Source organism: Gossypium hirsutum, chromosome A13 (assembly GCF_007990345.1).
Source record: "Gossypium hirsutum isolate 1008001.06 chromosome A13, Gossypium_hirsutum_v2.1, whole genome shotgun sequence".
NCBI lineage: Eukaryota > Viridiplantae > Streptophyta > Magnoliopsida > Malvales > Malvaceae > Gossypium > Gossypium hirsutum.
Genome location: NC_053436.1, coordinates 107,747,466 through 107,766,409, shown reverse-complemented (window position 1 = coordinate 107,766,409; position 18,944 = coordinate 107,747,466). Strand labels below are relative to the sequence as shown.

The following is an 18,944-nucleotide window of genomic DNA, read 5'->3' as shown; positions in this document are numbered from 1 at the left end:
GTTTACGTACAAAGGTGATAATTACAAAAAAAAGTTTGTGAAAAGATTTACCACAGATCCCATGACAACCCTTGAATATGATTGGTGGTAGGGTAAATGAATCAATGACAATGTCCCTTCATAAAGTTAAGAAAACACTCGGCCAATAAAAGAACAGTTGCAAGTGATCTCATCTGAGTTAGAGATTGTGAAGTAAGACTTAAAAAAAATATTTCGAAGCCAGGGAAAAAGATAGAAAGGTTGGAAGAAGAAAAGATCCAGCTAAGGTTAGATGTCACCATCCAAAAATTAAAAGCTGAGAAATTAAGAAAATGAAAGAACAAGGCTGAGGAAGATTCTGCGTCTGTTAATGAGGATTGCCTGATTGGGTAAAACATCAAAACAATGGCATCAAGAAATCCAAGAAGAAAAGGTTAGAGCTTATCAGTGGGAAAAGAAATTTCAAGAGACTCGAACCTAAGAAGATGCTCTAAAAAGGTATTTGTTAAAAAAGCCAAAATGAAAATGTTACGTTTTCTTGACTTTATGAAAGGACTTTTCATTGATTTGTTTACCTCACCACCAATCATATTTAGGGGCCGTAATGGGATATGCTGCAAATCTTTTCGTTTTGTGAGTTTGGTTCCAAGCGTTCGATATTTCATGGACCTTCTTTTTGTAATTATCACATTTGTACGCAAACTCACATTGAGCCAACCCTTGTGTTACTGGTATAAACTTCCCCGACTTATACTGTTTCAATACAAGTAGTGGGATATATCTAAAGCTCCCCATATCCAGAGTAGAGGGACCCAGTCGAAATTTCCACATCGGTACAAAATTTCATCAGGGATAATCTAATGGGCCCTCCATTTAACGTTTTTGTGTTGAAGACTTTAAAGAATTGTCATCCACTTTTCTTCAGAAATGTCTTGTCTTGGAATAGCCACAAATTCTTTCAATGGAGAGTAGTTTTCGGAGGACACTCGATAAGAAACATTTTCTACCTTCCAAAAGTGGCTATGGAACTAGGCTAACAAAAGTTGTGCACACTTGATAAATCTTCATTCACTTGCTCTTCGGCACGTACTTAAAAATTTAAAAGTTTCAGCCAAAATTGTTGGGACGGGCGTGACCATTTTGTTAAATTAGTTAAATAGATCTGAAATTACATCATCTATGTTGTAATACCCCATACCCGTACCTGAGACAGGGATAGGATACGAGGCATTACCGAGATTTTCAGAATAATTTCAATTAATTTTTATTATTTAATATTCATTTTCATGTTTCATGTAACATCCTTTTCATATATTCAATTCAAAATATCATATAAAATACGATACAATACTTAAATTGTCATATTTACAATGCTCATTCAGGATATACGAACCTACCTGACTAAATTGCAGAAATACCAAGATTTAGGGGCATATTGGTAATTTACCATTTTCCCAAATTTCACCCAATCTTAAATTGATAATTTCATTGCATATATTAATTCAGATAATAAAACAATTCATTCCTTTCAATTTAGTCATTTTCGACATTTTTACAAAATTACCCATAAATTTTTACTTTTATTCAATTTAGTCCTTGAGCCAAAAACATACAAATTAGCCATGCTAGCTAAATATTCATACATATTTTTCCTCCTCCTCCTCTCCATTCCACATCCTTGGTATAAACAACACTTGTAGGTAACATTATCCATAATTTTCACTATCTACTTATGTGAATATTCAAGCTGTCCATCTGTGTCATAGTCACTAAATTATTTTTATCTTGAGCTACAGAACTCCAAATTAAGATCCTATAATTTTCCCTGAAACTAGACTCTTATACCTTCTTACCATAAAAATTTCATAATTTTTGGTTGGGCCAATTAATACAGTTTATTCATTAAAGTCTCCCCTGTTCTGCTGTCTGACAATTCCGACCCTTCTTCACTAAAAATTAATTATCTTCTTGTACAGGATTCAAATGATGTCTTCGTTTGTTTCTCTTGAAAATAGACTCATTCAGGATTCTAAACATATAAATTTAAGCCCCTAATTATTTTTATCCAATTTTTTATGATTTTCCAAAGTCAGAATAGGGGAACTCGAAATCATTCTGACATTGTCTCACAAAAGTTATTATATCTCATAATTTACAATTCAATTGCTTATATAGTTTCTTTCATAAGAAACTAGACTCAATAAGATTTAATTCCATATTTTATTCATCCTCTAATTCAATTTCTACAATTTTTTGTGATTTTTCAAACTTAAACTACTGCTGCTGTCCAAAATAGTCTTAGTGCAAAATGTTGATTTTCTACTTTTAATTTCAATTTAATCCTAACTAAATTCACTTACTTTTCTATATTAATTCATACTTTGCTTCTACTCAATTTTTAACCAAACTTACACATAATTATCTATTTTTCATCATAAAACCATAATTTCGAAATTCTTTCAATTTAGTCCTTAAAGCATAAAACTTATGAATCACTTTACAATTCAATCCTTATTTCATTTCTAACTTGAATTTCTATCAATTTATCCCTTAATTCATCTTTTTTGTTCAATAAGAACAATGTCTTATAATCAACTATCTTACAATAAATCAACTTAATTTCATCAAAACCTTGTTCTAAAGTTTCTAAAACATTAAAATTAAGTAAAAAGGGCTAAATTGACATACCTATTTAAATCTCAAGCTTCAAACCTTGAATTTTCCCTTTCTTCTTTCTTTCTTTCCCTGCTTTTCGTTTTGCCTATTCTGTTTCTATTTCTATTCTTTTTTTTTTCTTTATTTCCTTTTATATATATACACACATGTATTTATTATTTAAATAATAAGTATTATTTATTTATTCATGTGTATATTATTAGTACATTTGTATTCATTTATAACCATACATTTGTCATTATCTAATATATTTATCATATAAAATCTTATAATATAATTATTTAATTAATAAATATATTTTATAATTAATAAATATCTTTTAATACTTAAATACAAGCATTACAAGTGTATGTATTTTTTTTTATTAATACACTTGTACCCAATCATTACCACACATTTGTCTTACTTTTATTTATTTATCATATAATATTAATTTAATAATAATAAATACACTAATATTTACTTAAATAATAAACAAATAAATACATGTATTACAAATGTGTGTATTATATTTATTACACTTGTATTTTATTTTTGCCATATACTTAGCATTCTTTTTGGCTTATTTACTTATTTAGTCCTTTCAATTTTCTTTATTCTATAATTAAACTTTCACACTTCATTCAATTTAATCATTTTATCCAATTATCCTTAATTTAAGCTAGTTCACTTAATTAAACTCTAATTGACCACTTGATTAACTTCGTAAATATTTTTAATAAATATTTACTAATCCATTTTTCAGAAACGGAGACCCAAAAATACACTTTTTCAGTAACGGTAATTCGGGTCATTACATATGTGTTCTAATGCTTTGGGAAATATGACCAACTCGTAAATACTTAAGGCGAAAACGTTGACACTTTTCTTCGTATCTGGATGTGCCAAGATCAAATCCTGTAAAACTTTTCTAAAGGATGCATTTACTATCTTCCTTTTATTCAATTTGGGCCGCGACCTATTGCTCGCTCATCTTAGTTATGCATATTAGCCTCTTTAAGAAAGTCGGGACGTTAACGGCTCTAAAATAAGCTTTGTCAGCTTAGATCCTCGGGCAACGGGGTAAAGTTGTGTACTCTTCTACGATAGGCACCAAGTCTATCTTCCCAAAAGTAAAGCAGTTATAGGTAGGATTCTAATACTGGGCAAGAGTTCGGAATAAGCGCTTATCCACTTTGACATCGAGTAAATAAAGAAAATCACAATAGTCATGGTAGAATAATTGCTTAGTTTCGTCATCCCATTGATCCCATATTTCTTTTAATTCTTGGAGATTATTTTGAGTTACACTAATATGAGTGAAGTCCCCTAGTTATGACATAGATCCCTCCGTCAGGCTATCGCCCTCCTCTTGTTGTGTCTTCTTGGACCATATTTGTACGGCCACATTATCTTCCACTTTATCAAGAAATTCTTTTTTCATGACAAGCTTTCTATTTAACAATTGAGCGCAAATCAATAAATTTTTCTATGACGAAAATGCAATGGAGTCACAGCCGAAACAAGTCAGTACATTTCATATAAAGCTAGAATATAAAGCAAGAAATAATAAATAAAACATCTATTCGGGTGACCACTAGGGGTTTGGTATGGTTCTACCTAAGGTAGGTTCTTAGAGCTAATTATTTGTGGTTCGGTTCTAAAGTAAAGGTACTTGAACCAACAGATTCATTAATTTTCACTCATTATAGACTCATATGGACCAAGTTCGGTTCAAGGGAATAAATTTCCCTATGACTATACGGAGGTGAATATCTCACGAAAAAATAGGTACGGATGTACCTGAAAGTGATCCACTATCTTATATGAAGGTGAATACCTCACGAAGGAATATCTTCTCACTCCCACTGAAAGAGGGTAAAATGGAACAATTATGCAATGCAATATATGTGAAAACATACAAAGAGAAACTCTTAAACCAATAAAACAAATCTACTAGATCGCTATGTAACTCGAGATATCAAAGACAAAACATGAAAGATGAAATGCAATTTAGGGATCGTTAACTTAAACCAAATTATTAACTTTCGACAAAAAGTAATCAACTCGCAGCTTAACTCTCTTATTTTGTCCCCAGTAGAGTCCTCAAGCGGTCAAAACTTTTTTTTTAGAAATCGACTTTTATTTTAAAAAACGAAAATGGAGTAACCACAAATCATTTTTATGAGGTGTGATCGAATCACCTCGTAATTAAATTATTTTAATAAAATGTAACAGCCCGATTTTGACTCTAATTGGACATAGTGGTTTCGGGACCACAAGTCCGAGTTAAAAAAATATTTTAATATTATTTCATGTGTTTATTATATGTTAATTTACATGTGTGAAAATTTCGTGAATTAATTTTATTGTTTGTGTGCTTAATTTAATAAAAGGACTTAATCGCATAAAATGTGAAATTGACTAATTAATGTGTAAAGTGCTAACTTGCTAATGTCTTTATAATGTGAAGTCCTTAATAGGAAATTAGGCCATTATTCAAGATAGTGGATCGCATTATGCTTATAAATTATAGTTTTTATATTATGTATAAAGGTTATAATAATATATTATATTATAATGTTAATATATTAAAAGACAAACAAATTAAAAGCCACATTTTTCATCTTATTTTGACCGAAACTAGAGAAAAGAAAAAGAAAGAAACCTAAGCTAGGTTCGGCCATCTTTTGAAGCTTAATTCAAGGTTAGTTTTTGTTCGGTTTTTGATGATTTTTACGTTTTTGAGATCGTTGCTTTGAATACTTCAAAACCCATGTCTTAATTTTGTGAATTGATGAATATTTTGAATTATGCCATTGATGAATATTTGTGTTTTGGGATGTTTGATGATGAATAATGGAAGATATGTCTTAGATTAACATGTTTTGTATTGGTATTTTTGATGAATTTGAGTATTTAGGGCTAAATTGTGAAAATAAATTTTTGAGGGACTAAAATGTGAAATAAATGCAATGTGTGGACTTGTATGAGAACCATGAATATTCGGCCCTTGTGTGTTATGGGCAAATTTTGTGTATTTTGTGTTTTGTGCAAAAAGGACTAAATTGCAAAAAGTGTAAAATGTTAGGGGCAAAATGGTAATTTTCCCATTTATGTATTGTTGGACTCAAATGAATGTTTTGATGAATAAAAAGGTTAAATTTGACTATGTTTAGATCAAGGAACGAAGAAAACGAATTTGGATCGGGGGAAGTCGAAGATAATCGAATACTCGATCGTGTTTGCTGATATCCGAGGTAAGTCTATTAGCTATTTAATGTCATAAAATCAGTATATAAATAAGTATATGAGCTGTTTTTGGATGAATTATAATTAAAAATATGATAGTTGAAATAATTAAAAGTATGAGTGAAATATATATATATTATGCAAATCTACATCTATATGTTCTCGTATTGAACTTAGGTATGCCATTTATACAAGTTTATAAGGGGTTCGACTATGCAACTATGCATGTATATGTTCTTGTGATAAATTTAAGTATGAAACTTATATATGAAAAAGGGAGATTCGATTAGGTATGTATGTTCTTGTAAAGGTTCTTGAACGGGGTTGAAGAGATGAAATTATTAGCTTGGATTATCTTAATGTGTTCGAAAGTACGATATTAATAGTATGCTTCAATGTGTTAAGTTATATATATATATATATATATATTCGGATGTATAATTTAGATATTGAGTTGAATTTGATGACTGAACTTTTTATACCGATGTGGGTTAAGGATATAGTTTATAAATTATTGAGCTGAATTTTTATATGAATTCTATATACCATTATGATATACAACTCCTATGAATTGAGATTCTTTTGTTAAAGCTCAGTATCATTCGGTTTATCGTTAGTGACATAATTCAGACTATAAGTCTAGCAGGCTTAATGCCGGTGACACATTTCAGACTATAAGTCTAGCAGGCTTAATGCCGGTGACACATTTCGGACTATAAGTCTAGCAGGCTAAGAGCCGGTGTATTGAATCAGGTTTTAAAACCTAGCAGGCTAAATGCCGGTGAATCCGTTTAAAGCATGTGATAATATACAATTGATACCTCTATGATTTTGATTATATGAAATCGATGTATACATAAATGTTCAATCACATGATTTTAGTCATATTAACTTGATGAGCATATATATATACATATATTTGGTCTAAGCAATTAATAGATATGTATATATATATATGTTGCATTCGGCATAGGTGGATATATTTATGTGTATGCATTCGGCATAGGTGAAAATAAGTGTATGTATCTATGCATTCGGCATAGATGGGTATAGGTGCATATGTGCATTCGGCATTTATGGATGATAAGCATAAAAATTTGGCTTTTGATATATGTAGTTGAATAGTTGTATTTAAATGGATTCGATGAAGTGCGAACAATAAGTACTCTAGAAATCAGTATATGCTGTTAAGGATTATGCTAGTAACTTGATTATATGCATATAATGTATATACATTTGTCCGTTTATGTGTATTAGATAAATATACATCCTTTTAGACTTAAACAAAATGACTCAATAAAGTAGTGTTTGATTAGTAATCATATTTGATGATTGTAATTTCAATAAATTTACTTAAAGAATTATATGATTCTTTTATATGTATTATAGATATGCTGTAGACTTACTAAGCTATAAAAGCTTACTTTGTTTGCTTTCGTTCATTCGTTTTTATAGATTTTTTTTTGGAGACGCGTTACGAGCTCGGGGATCATCAGCACCGCCCATCACACTATCGACTTCTTTTGGTATTTTGTTAAATATTTGAACTCGATCTTATGGCATGTATAGGCTTGATAATGTTTTGGATAATTTTGAATCCTATTGTGTAAATAGCAATGCGAAAAGAGTTTAACTTCCATGCTTGAATTTGATTATATATGTTCATGAATTGGACTTGCATTTGGAATTAGATATTAAAGTTATGTTTATGTGAGCTTGGTTTCGTAATGCCTCGTAACCCTGATTCGGCGACGGAGACGGGTTAGGGGTGTTACATAAAAGGTTTAATTTACTAAAATAATAATTTTTGGTCTACCAAATCCAAGAAATAGGTTCAGAAATCGGTTACGCACAAGGAATGATTAGCACCATCGTGCCACCCAAAATTGGTATCTAGTTGATTACTCAATGTCTTAGTGTCTAGAATAAAAAATTTAAAACACAATCCCTTTTTGTATTAAGACTTTACGCAATTAAATTTAATAGAAAATGTCTTACTCAAAGTTAATCGAGAAGAAGGATCATGCCACGTGAGTTAGGACACGATGCCTCTAATTCTCAAAAACCAGAATAATCGTCATTTGATCGTTACCTAAATCTTTTTTTTGTTATTTTAAATAGGATATTCAATTACTTCAGTTTTAGGAAGATGCCATACTCCGTAAGTAAGAAGTACAACTCCTCGAATTCCAAAAATAATGAACATTGCCTCAATTTAACTATTTTCTATTCTTTAGATAAAACAAATGTAAAATTTTAAATTATATATATTTAATTTATTTAGGCATGGTGTAAAAATGGATAACTAGAATTTAACGTGATAGCATAGTGATTAGCAAAATAAGGTAAAATGGTAGAGTGTAGAGAGAATGAAATAATAATATCAAGATGATAAATAAATAAATAAACGGAATAAGAAAATAAAGAAGTTATGCTTGTGAATTATAATAAAAATAAACCTATTTACAATAATAATAGTGGTAATCATGTCATAGTTATCAACATAATATTAACATGAACGATAAAAAAATAATAATACTAAGAATAATAACAATGTGGGTTTAAAAAATGCACAAATAAAAGGAAATACAAAACAATATAAAATTTTAAATATATAAAAAAAGGTAAAGAAGTAATAAAATAATAAAAAAAATAGCTCATAAATGGTTGAAATTAAATAAATAAAGGATTGAATCGAAATTTAAATGAAATCAAGAGGATAAATTGTAATAAATAAACTAATAAAGCAGAATAAGGGACAAAATCAAACGCACGAAAAGGAGCAAGGATCAAATGGAAAATTATTCTCAGACCTATGCACCGTTCCAAGAGAGACCAAAAAGGAAAAAAAAATCCAAAATCCAAAATCACATGGGCTTCAGAAGCCAGGTTAAAACGACGTCATACCGAAGCCCTATACAAGTTAAAAATTTTTAGAAAAAAAAATCATTTCAACTGTGATTTTTTTTTTTAAATTCTTCTTTCCCATTTTTTCTCTGAAACACGCCCTGGGTCCAGCCACGGAGCCTTCGGAAGCCCACCGTTGCTACCAGTCATCGGCGACCGTCACCTCCGGTGGCTGGAGTTACATAAAAACGAGCCTTTTTAGCCAGATCTGATGGCAAAGCCCTCCATTCGCCAAAAAGAAAATGAAACTTTCGGCCCTTTTACCTAGCCGATGCGCCTTTCCCACCTTATTCCGTTGAAGCTCAGGCCAGACCCAAAAGGGTTCTAGGGTTTTCAATGTCAGAAGGACCTCTGACGACGGAGGGAGGTGAAACGACTCAGGTAAAAAAATAATTTTTTTATCTTTTTATTTATTATTTTTTCAAAATAAAAAAACAAATAAAAGAATTTTTCTTTTTAATTTTTTTTTGTTCTTCGTATTTTTTATATAAAGTTTATATGCGATTGTTATGGCTTTTATAGCCATATATTACAAAATCCTTTATTTTTCTTTTTTCTTTGTCATTTCTACTCTCTGTTTCTTTTCTTTGCAGGTATTTGGGGGGTCAACAGCAGTGATGGGAGTCGCTCCTTAGCCATTTTAGTGAAACAATGGCAGAACGGCATACCTCGGGGCAAGGATGTCTTTGGGCAAAATGCCCACTGAGGTGGCAAGGAGCAGCGGCTCAAAGGGTCTAGGTTTTTTTTTAGTTTTATGAATGAGTTTAGGTTGTGGGCTTTGGGTTATTTGTGCCTTTAGGGTTTTGTTTATATTTGGGTTTGTAATTTAGGCTAGCATATTTTGTAAATGGACTTTTATTTATTTTTCGCTTTTTTTTATTTATGGTGGGCTGGGCAAAATTGGGTTGCTACAATGGTGTTTAAGGTTATGCCCAACATCATCGTGATGCTACGTTGTTGTGAACACAACTAAAATTGTTGACATGCAAATTTTGGTTGAATAAAACTATTGACAAAGCTTCCATTAGTTCAAGTTCCACTGGTTCAAGTTTGATATGGTATGGGCATTTTTTGACGAAAGCAATGCAACAGTGACTGGCAATGAAGAAAGTCCACCATGACCGGGAGTCATTTGAATTTGGGAACTCGACAAACAGATAAATACGAAAAAAGCGGAGATCGTTGGAGATGAAATGGTATTCTACTCTCCTATGTTGATTAAGATTTATGAGTGTAATTGAGTTGAACTTTAAAATCTTTTTGACAGCGAGATTATCATAGGTAAATCTTTTCACTTATGGAAGCTGAGACGGTGTCGTTCCTAAAAACTAAATTTTTTTATTTGATTTTAGTAATTTTAAATGAAAAATACATGAGAGTATGTACATTTAATGAGTGTTTGGAAATCCATCTAGTAATTGCATTTGGGGATAATTGTTTGTAATTATACAAGGGTGGCAAAGTATTTCGGGCTAATTGCTTGTAATTATATGATGGTGGCATGTTTGGATAACTATTATAATTAGTGGGTAAATGATAAAGGGTGAGAAGGATGAACACGAAAACGGATCGTAAAGTTTGTCAAAGTCGCGGATTTGACTTAGGGCTCTAGACGTTAGGAAAGAAACTTGGATTTTTTATACAACCTGAAACGAAATTAAATCCAAGTTAGATAAAACAATTAAAACAAATAACTAAAATAAAATAATAAATCAAATATTAAGGAAGTGAATAAAAAAGATAAATGGAAAGATAGAACGTGGCGTGTAGAAGTCCTAAGAAGCCTTAGAAACACGAAAAATCCACAACCCCCTTCAAGCGACTCTAATTTTCCTCCAAGATAAAAACCTTGGCAAGAAAAAGTTTGAAGATGATCCCCACAATCTAAAAAATTTGTTAAAACTCTTCTGAAAGAAACTCAAGAGAAATTCTTGAAAAGAAAAACTCAGAGAAAATTTATTAACTCAAAAGAGAAATAGGATAATAATGAAATGTCTCCATTGTGTACAATGCAAAGGCCTATATATAGGCTAGAGAAATAAATCTAAATAAAACTTCTAAATATACTAGAACTCTAATTTAATCTAAACAAGAAGTAGTTTTAAACTAAACTTTCTTGTTAACATAAAATTCCTAAATAACTTAAAATACTTAATAATTATAAAAAAATTTGGAATAAAATAATAATAAAATAATAAGAGCTAATAAATAAAATATTGTGCTCATATATAATAAAAATTAAGCCTAAAACTTAAACCCAATATGAAACGTCTAAGCTTGTAAGATCAATTGGGGTTCTTGAAGTGAAATGCTTAAACTTGTTAGCATTTTCCACATGGGCTTGTCATCATAGATTGAGAGTTTAGGCCCATGAACATAATTAGTCTCTTCTAATTCATCATTACTCCAGAATTTATTGTCTTGAAACTTCAACTCTTCTTCTCGAATTTTTTTTCGTAATAAAGTCTTGAACCACTAAGTTGAGTTTTGACTTTATCTGTTTGGATTTGGATCTCGTAATTGGGCCTTGAGGGAAACTAAACTCATCTCTATTGTAGCCTTTGAATTGGGATGAGTTACTTGTATCAGTGGGTCTAATTGATCTAGGCTTAATTGGAGCACTTCAATTATACTTTTCAATTCTTAAGACAAAAAAAAATTATATTATAAATTTTAAAAATTTATATTACAAAAATAATTTTATAAACTTATGACAAAAATTATATTATTTAAATCCTAAAAACTTTCTAAAATTATCGTAAAAATTTATTATAAAAATTATTTACATATTGTAAAAGTGTTATAATATATTTAATTTTAAAAAGATATAACTGACTCAAATGTAATATATCATAAAAATAATATATTTATTAAAAATGTTGTACTTTTTTATTATCTTAACTTATTTATAAAAATTAACTTTTTTTAATTGTGGCAAAAAATTATATTATTTATATTAAGTGTTATGAAAATTTTGGACACTTTATATATAAATTATTACATATTATAAATTTTATTCTATTTTTACTTAATTTACATATTATAAAAGGAAATAAAACTTGTCATAAGTTTTTTCTCAAAATTAAGTTTATATAATTAAAACTATAGACTATTCGGACTGTAAACTCAAAAATTATCAAGTAATTATCAATTATGCAAATAGAAAAAGTTTTATTGCAACATATCGTGAGGTATGATATCATTTGAGAGAATGATGTCGGACACAAATACTATAGACAACTCAAAATTTTTTTAATTTGAGACATTAAAGGTTTCGAAATGTGGTTGAAAAGATATTTGTTGTTATAAAAAAATATTTATTGTATTAACAACACCTTAATATAGCATAAAAAAACAAAATTCGATTGTATTAGCATGTTGTATATTTCATAACTTCAATCATAGGTGGAATTGAAATGATTCATACTTCGTAGAGTACATGGAAGAAAGAGATCTTGATAATCTTAATGAAGTAGATTCAAATTCAGATGCTAATGAATTCGGTTAAGGATCAACAAATGATGATAAATAACATAAATTAAATATTAAATAGAGAATAACCTAACAAATATGCATTAGAACAATTAGATAAAATTGTATATTATGTTTATTTTTCTTACTATTATTATTAATAATCGTGTTATCAACTACTTTTTTTAGACTAACATAACATATATTATGATTTTATTTTAATTTTTATTACTGGCTTAGAAATTATTTTTATCATACTAATAATTTTTTTAGCAATTAATGTTTTTTGAAAATATAAATTATATAATTGTGTAATTACAATTTGTACCATCATACATGACATAGGGAATTCTGATGTAATTACACTCCGTCAGCCAAACACGTCTAGTAATGACATTTTCATTCAATTGCTTAATCTTTTATAAGTATTTTTTTAATGAAAAAAATTAATTTTAAATGAAGAATAATATTATTAAAAAAATTTAAAAAATACAATGAGTTATAAATATAATCATATTTGTAAAAAAATATATAAAAATTAAAAATATCATAAAATAAAATATATTAAATTTATAAAAAGATATATTTTAATTTGTTTTAAATTTTGCAATTTGTGTTAGATCATGTCATTAAATACTAAAACTATAAAGAAACTTTCCTATTTTCACAATATTTTAATTTCCGATTGTATTTAATAATTTTCTTATTATTTTTGGTATCTTTTATCTTTTTAATAAATATCAAATAATTAAGTGATCATTTTGCATGTTAATTTTTAAGAATGCAATGACGATGCGTAAATATTATGCACCTATAATAAATAATAATACGACAAGTCATCATTAAATTAAACAAATAATATGGAGGACTAATAAATAAATATTAATATTTTAATTTGTTTAAACATAATTAAACATTAATCATAACTATTATAAAAAAATATTAATAACTCTCAGATTTAGTATTTTGGATATGAGGGTTTTAAGTTTAGGTCTCCAATTTAGATTTTAGGGTTGTAATTTTATTAATAATTAATTATTAGTATTAAATATTGTGAGTGAAATATATAGAAAAGGTAATTAAAATCAAAGTTGGAAGGAAATTAATTTAAAATTTTAATAGCGTGCAAATCAAGCAATTAAGCTCACGTAATCTTGGGGTTGACCCCTTTAATCACGGCATAAATTTTATTACGTTATCGAAAAATTATTTTCTCTTTTAATCCCTTTTTTTTTGTTATTTTCTCTTTTTGGGGCCAAAATTTTCGATCTTGTTATTTATAGTGATATATGAATATCTTAAAATTTATATACAAATACATTAATCATGACAAATAAAATATAAAAAAACCCTAAATATATTAAATAGCATATAAAAGAATTTAACTAATCTTAGACCATGTAATTTCTAAAGGTTTTAGGTAACCTAAAATGTAACTAATCTTACACCATAAATGCTAGTAAAAGGACCTTTCGGCTATTTTCTTCTTATTTAAAACCCGACGAGATATCATAATTGTGATGTGTGGATTTTAATTTTGTTTATCGGAGTTTTTTTTTTTTGTTATGTATTATGATGATTTGATTTTATGTTATGATTGCTTTGACATATATTTATGTTTGTGAATATATCGTATTTGTGATAATAAAATTTATAAAAAAATAGACCGTAAGAGTCAGTAAAGAAATTATTTAAATGGTAAGATTATAGTTTCAAAATCTTAAAATTTTATGTAATTGTGACACGTACAAATTTTTTATTGCAAATAAAAAATCTCAAACCTAAAATTTATATGGCAAAGAACAATGAATGCCCTCAGTTTGACACTAATCCTAGTTTTTTAATCACATTAAGAAAGCTACAATGAGACACGGCAAAGTAGCTGTGAGACCTGCAACACTCAAAGAAGTTGCTGAGTTGCCTGGCGTCGATGGGGTGTTGTTATTATCTCCAGCGGGAGATGGCGTCGAAGGGTTAGTGGGAGTGGCTGTGGAGGAAGGGGGTGTCGCCGTTGAAGGTGATGGTGAGGAAGAGGATGGTGGTGTTGCCGTCGATGGTGATGGTGATGGTGAAGGTGAAGGTGAAGGGGAGGAAGATGACGGTGGGGTTGCTGTTGAGCTACCAGTGACGTTGATGGCCAGTTTTTGACCGGCGGCGCAGTGACCGGGGACGGCGCAGATATAGAAATGCTCGCCGGCGGTTCGAAGAGTGATTCTTGTCGGACCGGTGGTGAAGTTTGAAAGTAGGTTGCTTGTATTACATGGTTGATAAGCTGCTCTTGTGACCTCGGCTACGTTGTGTGTTCCAGTGACATAATTGAAAACTGCATAATTGAGATTAAAATGGTTTAATTTCTCAAAAAGGACATGCAATTTCAGTTGTTTTGTTCAAGTTCAAAAGTCTCGCCAGATTTCAACTAAATTCAATGATTCTATAACCGGAACAGTGGTGACCGATGAGACTACCAATTGGTCCAGTTTAACTAATTCGGTTTAATTGATTCATACTAATTTGTGGGATAAAACTCTTTTCAACAAACCAATATACCAATTGATTGATCTAATCTAATTGAGAAACCTTGACTAAATTCAACATCGAGTCAAGTAGGACTTAAAAGACAACAAGTTCTATTCTATCTCTACACAAAAAATCAAATCCGAAACCCAATAGTAACTCTAAAATCCTTACCTAAAATGTCCCCAATCATGAAGTTTTTGCCATTAGCCCATGTTTGGTACATTGAAGCACCACTTGTAGGAACAGTCCAACCCAAGTTATCTCCAACAGTGTAAGTAGTCGGAGAACGAGTTGGCCCTGAGACAGGCGCCGGAGAAGGTGAAGACGGCAAAGGAGCCGGAGAAGAACCCCGAGGGGGAGCGGCTGACGGCTGAGGAGCCGGAGACGAACCCGCAGCACTAACATTTACCGCCAGTTTTTGCCCAGCACCACAATGGCCGGAAAACCCACAGATAAAATAATGACTCCCGGTCTCATTGAGTGTAACATTGGCAGGACTATTCGTAAGTAAAAGAAGCGCGTTCCCACCATTACAAGAATCGAAATTAGCCTTCGTCACCTTCGCCACATCGTGCGATCCATTAAGGAAATTAAAAACTGCCCAAAAATCACACACACAAAAAACCCATCATTTATTTCAGCCTTTTGATCGCTCAAAATTATTTTTTTTTAAAAAACAGAGGAAAAAAGTGACTTTACCGAGAGTGTCGCCGGCTGTGAAAGTCTTGTTGGCGGCCCAAGTGGTGTAAACAGAGGGACCTGGTGGAATAACCCAACCTAAAGCATCCCCAACAACGTAATCCCTTTGTGCTAACGAGCTTTGTACCAAAGCTGCAATAGCGACAGTTACAAGAAACATTGTGTTCAATCTTCTTCCCATGTTATTTGCTATTTTCTTTTGTCTTGTGTTCTTAGTATTTTTCTGGTCGCCCCTGTTTTTCACTTACTCTGTTTTTTTCAGACCCTGTTTTATTTTTATTTTTGCTCTAATATTTGTAGGCAAATACTCTGTAAGTAGAGCGAGTAGACTAATAGCAATGAGGCCGCGTTACATACAATCCGATTTATATATTTTATTCTGATTTTCGTTGCAAATTTTATTTTATTTCAAAATTTTAACATTTGAATTCAACTTTAATCTTTTTTTTTTAAAAGTCAATGAATTAATATTATTGGTAAAAGATGGGATTTTGAAATTTTGAGTGTTTCGTATTTAAATTCAGTCCTCTAAAAATTATGGGTGAAATTTGTATTTTGTAATGTTTAATTCTATTTTTACCTTATAATTAAAAAAATTAACCATCTCACAAAATATTATATTATATTTTAAAAGATTAAATAGAATAAATTTTATAAAAATTAGAATATTTAGTAAAAGGAAGCATAAAAAATTTATGAACTCTAAAGTCAAAAGAGGAGTTTTTTTGACAAAAGTTTCAAAACAAGATTGTGCAGGATCCCAACTCAACTTTTAAGTGTAAATCTGCCTGTCCTTCCCTTATTTTTAAGTAATATTTTAATAATCGGGTTCGTGAGTAAGCTAATCGGATTATTAATTTTTTATTTAATCGATTCGATTATTAATAAATATATAAAATTTATTTAATAGTTAAATTTTTATTTATTTCAATCCATTTGATTAATAATCGATTTAATTTTTATTTCTGAACTAAATGCACTAATCAATTCCCAATCTAATCAAACAATAAACCCAATTTTCAAAGTAAAAACCTATCCTTATAAGGTCAAACTGAAACCCGACAGGTTTGGATTATTTTGTTGTCATCTTGAACTAGAAGGGATATTAACCGCTAGATGAAGGACACGTGTAAATGTTGGTCAACAAACTGAACGCGTAGATTTTAGTTGGAAAGTAGTGCTAGTTCGCAGAGTTTTGGGACTTTATAATTTTTCGCCGCCTGAAGTCTTGGCTAAAACCTAAGACTTTTTTTACATAATTATTATTATAAAGAGCGAAATAAAAAAATAAATAAAAATTAGTGGACCGAAATTATATTATAATATTTATTAAAATAAAAATATAATTTTATCATTTTAATAATTTTTTAAAAATTAAATTAATTTTTTATTATTTATAAGGAAGATTAAAGTGTACTTGTATTTTTATTAATTTAAAAATATTTTAATTTTAGGAAGTCGAGAACCCAAGCAGCACTTTAGCTACGCCCCTATTTATTATTATTTTATTTATTTGATTTGTTAAAATCACTTTACAGCTTCAGCCAATTGTAAACAATTATATAGACTTTATACTTTAATACTTTTTTTCTTTTTCTTATTTAAATAAAATATAAAGTAAATTATTATTATTATTAGGTAAAGAAAATAACAGAATAAAGACTTTGTGGGAATAAAGTAAACGAAAGTGTAGTGAGGATGTTTCCTGTGGAATTTTAAAGAGAATGGAAATTCTAGATGAAAAATATTGAGAAGGTTTCGCTTGTGGATGGAGCTGAGTTCATGTATGATAATAATATTATATATATAAATTTCTAAAAATTTGAATTGATACGAAATATGAATTTAAATTTTGTATAAATTTATCTATTTATATATAATTAATTTAAATTCATCTAAATTTATGTATATTATTTATAAAAAAATTAAATTTGTAAATATAAACAATTAATATATATTTTTAAAACTTATGTTATAATATTATATATTTAGTTTCATATAATATAAATTGCTATGCAGAAATAAATAAGCATATTTTAAAGTTGAAAAATGAGTCGGGTTTAGATTTTTAAGTTTAAAATTTCGATTCGATTTATTTTTTTAAAATATTTTTCTGTGTGTGTAAAACCATTTTTTAAAACTAATATTAAAATTCAGAAATTTAGAGAATAGTCAATTATATAATTAAATTTAGGTAAAATATGTTTTAAAATTAGTATTATGGTAAAAAGAATGAGCACCCCTACTTTTTGAATAAGTCTATATGTGGAAAATAATTTAGGGGTAAATTGCAATACTATAATGATTTGAAGTGATGAAGTCAAATAATTAGCACAAATTATATTTCCTTCCATTATGTAATTAAAAGAATTGATGAGTAAAGGCTAAGAACTTTGCAAGTAAACGCTGAAGAGTTAAAAGAAGAAAAAAAAGGTCATGGAATTTGGGAGGAAAGCTCATCATTTAATTTAGGGTAAATTCTATTGCTAGTCACTGGAAATTTTCTTTTCTATCAACAGCCGTTAAATTATGAATGGGAAAATAATTTGGCAACTTTTTAAATTAGCATAATAGCAACTTTAACCCTCAATATTTATACATTATGTAATTTAGTCTCTTATTTTTTTTTTTGCAATTTTAGTTTTATTTGAGACATTGAGGGTTAATTTTAAAAGAATGAAAAAATATAAAAATTATTATATTTAATTTTTTAGTGTTTTCATTTTTGGTATATTTTTGATCAAATTTAGTTTATAGATTTGTTTTTCTTTAGCTTTTTAGGTTAAATGGTCACAAAGAATAACAAAATTAAAAAAAAAGACCAAATTACATAATATGTAAATATTTAGAATTAAATTTTTAAAATTAAATATTAAATTGACACATGTATAAATATTGATGAATAAAGTTACTATTACGCCAATTTTAATTTAACATGAAATTATTAGTTTGTATAAAAGTTGAAAAAGAATTAAAATTTCAACCGTAGACCAACCATGGATTTGCCTGGTTGACTTGGCTATAAACTTATATATATATATATGTGTAGAGTTTGATTTATATTAATTTAAAATTATTTAGTTTTATAATTTTTTTGTATATTTGTGTATAATTAATATTTTAATGATTCAATCGTTAAATCTATTAATACAATTGTACTTATTAAGTATGTAAAATTTTGAACCAGTCCAATATATTTATCATATTAATCTAAAATATTATATATATTAATATTTATTAAACGATTAAAATTTTTCACATAATATAAATTCACATCAATTTGTTAAATATGACCTATACGAATGAAATATAAAATATGATAGCTGAATCATTAAAATATTAATCATACAAATTGGGTATATTCTCTTTTTCATATGTTCACAAGTTGGATGGTAATTTGAAGTGTGAATATACCTAACAGGCCTCTCGATTATTGGGATGGGATCAATTTAGTCATTCCATTA

At 28.9% G+C, this 18,944-nt stretch overlaps 1 protein-coding gene across 1 annotated transcript; it reads right to left on the bottom strand.

The window, feature by feature from the left end:
- Positions 1-13,939: 13,939 nt before the first annotated feature.
- LOC121212584 (uclacyanin 1) lies at positions 13,940-15,828 on the bottom strand. The gene is made up of 3 exons (XM_041085668.1): positions 15,481-15,828; positions 14,953-15,378; positions 13,940-14,587 (listed from the first exon to the last, which is right to left on the bottom strand). The coding sequence occupies exons 1-3, from the start codon at positions 15,659-15,661 to the stop codon at positions 14,109-14,111; spliced, it is 1,086 nt and encodes a 361-aa protein (XP_040941602.1). The 5' UTR covers positions 15,662-15,828; the 3' UTR covers positions 13,940-14,108.
- Positions 15,829-18,944: the final 3,116 nt, after the last annotated feature.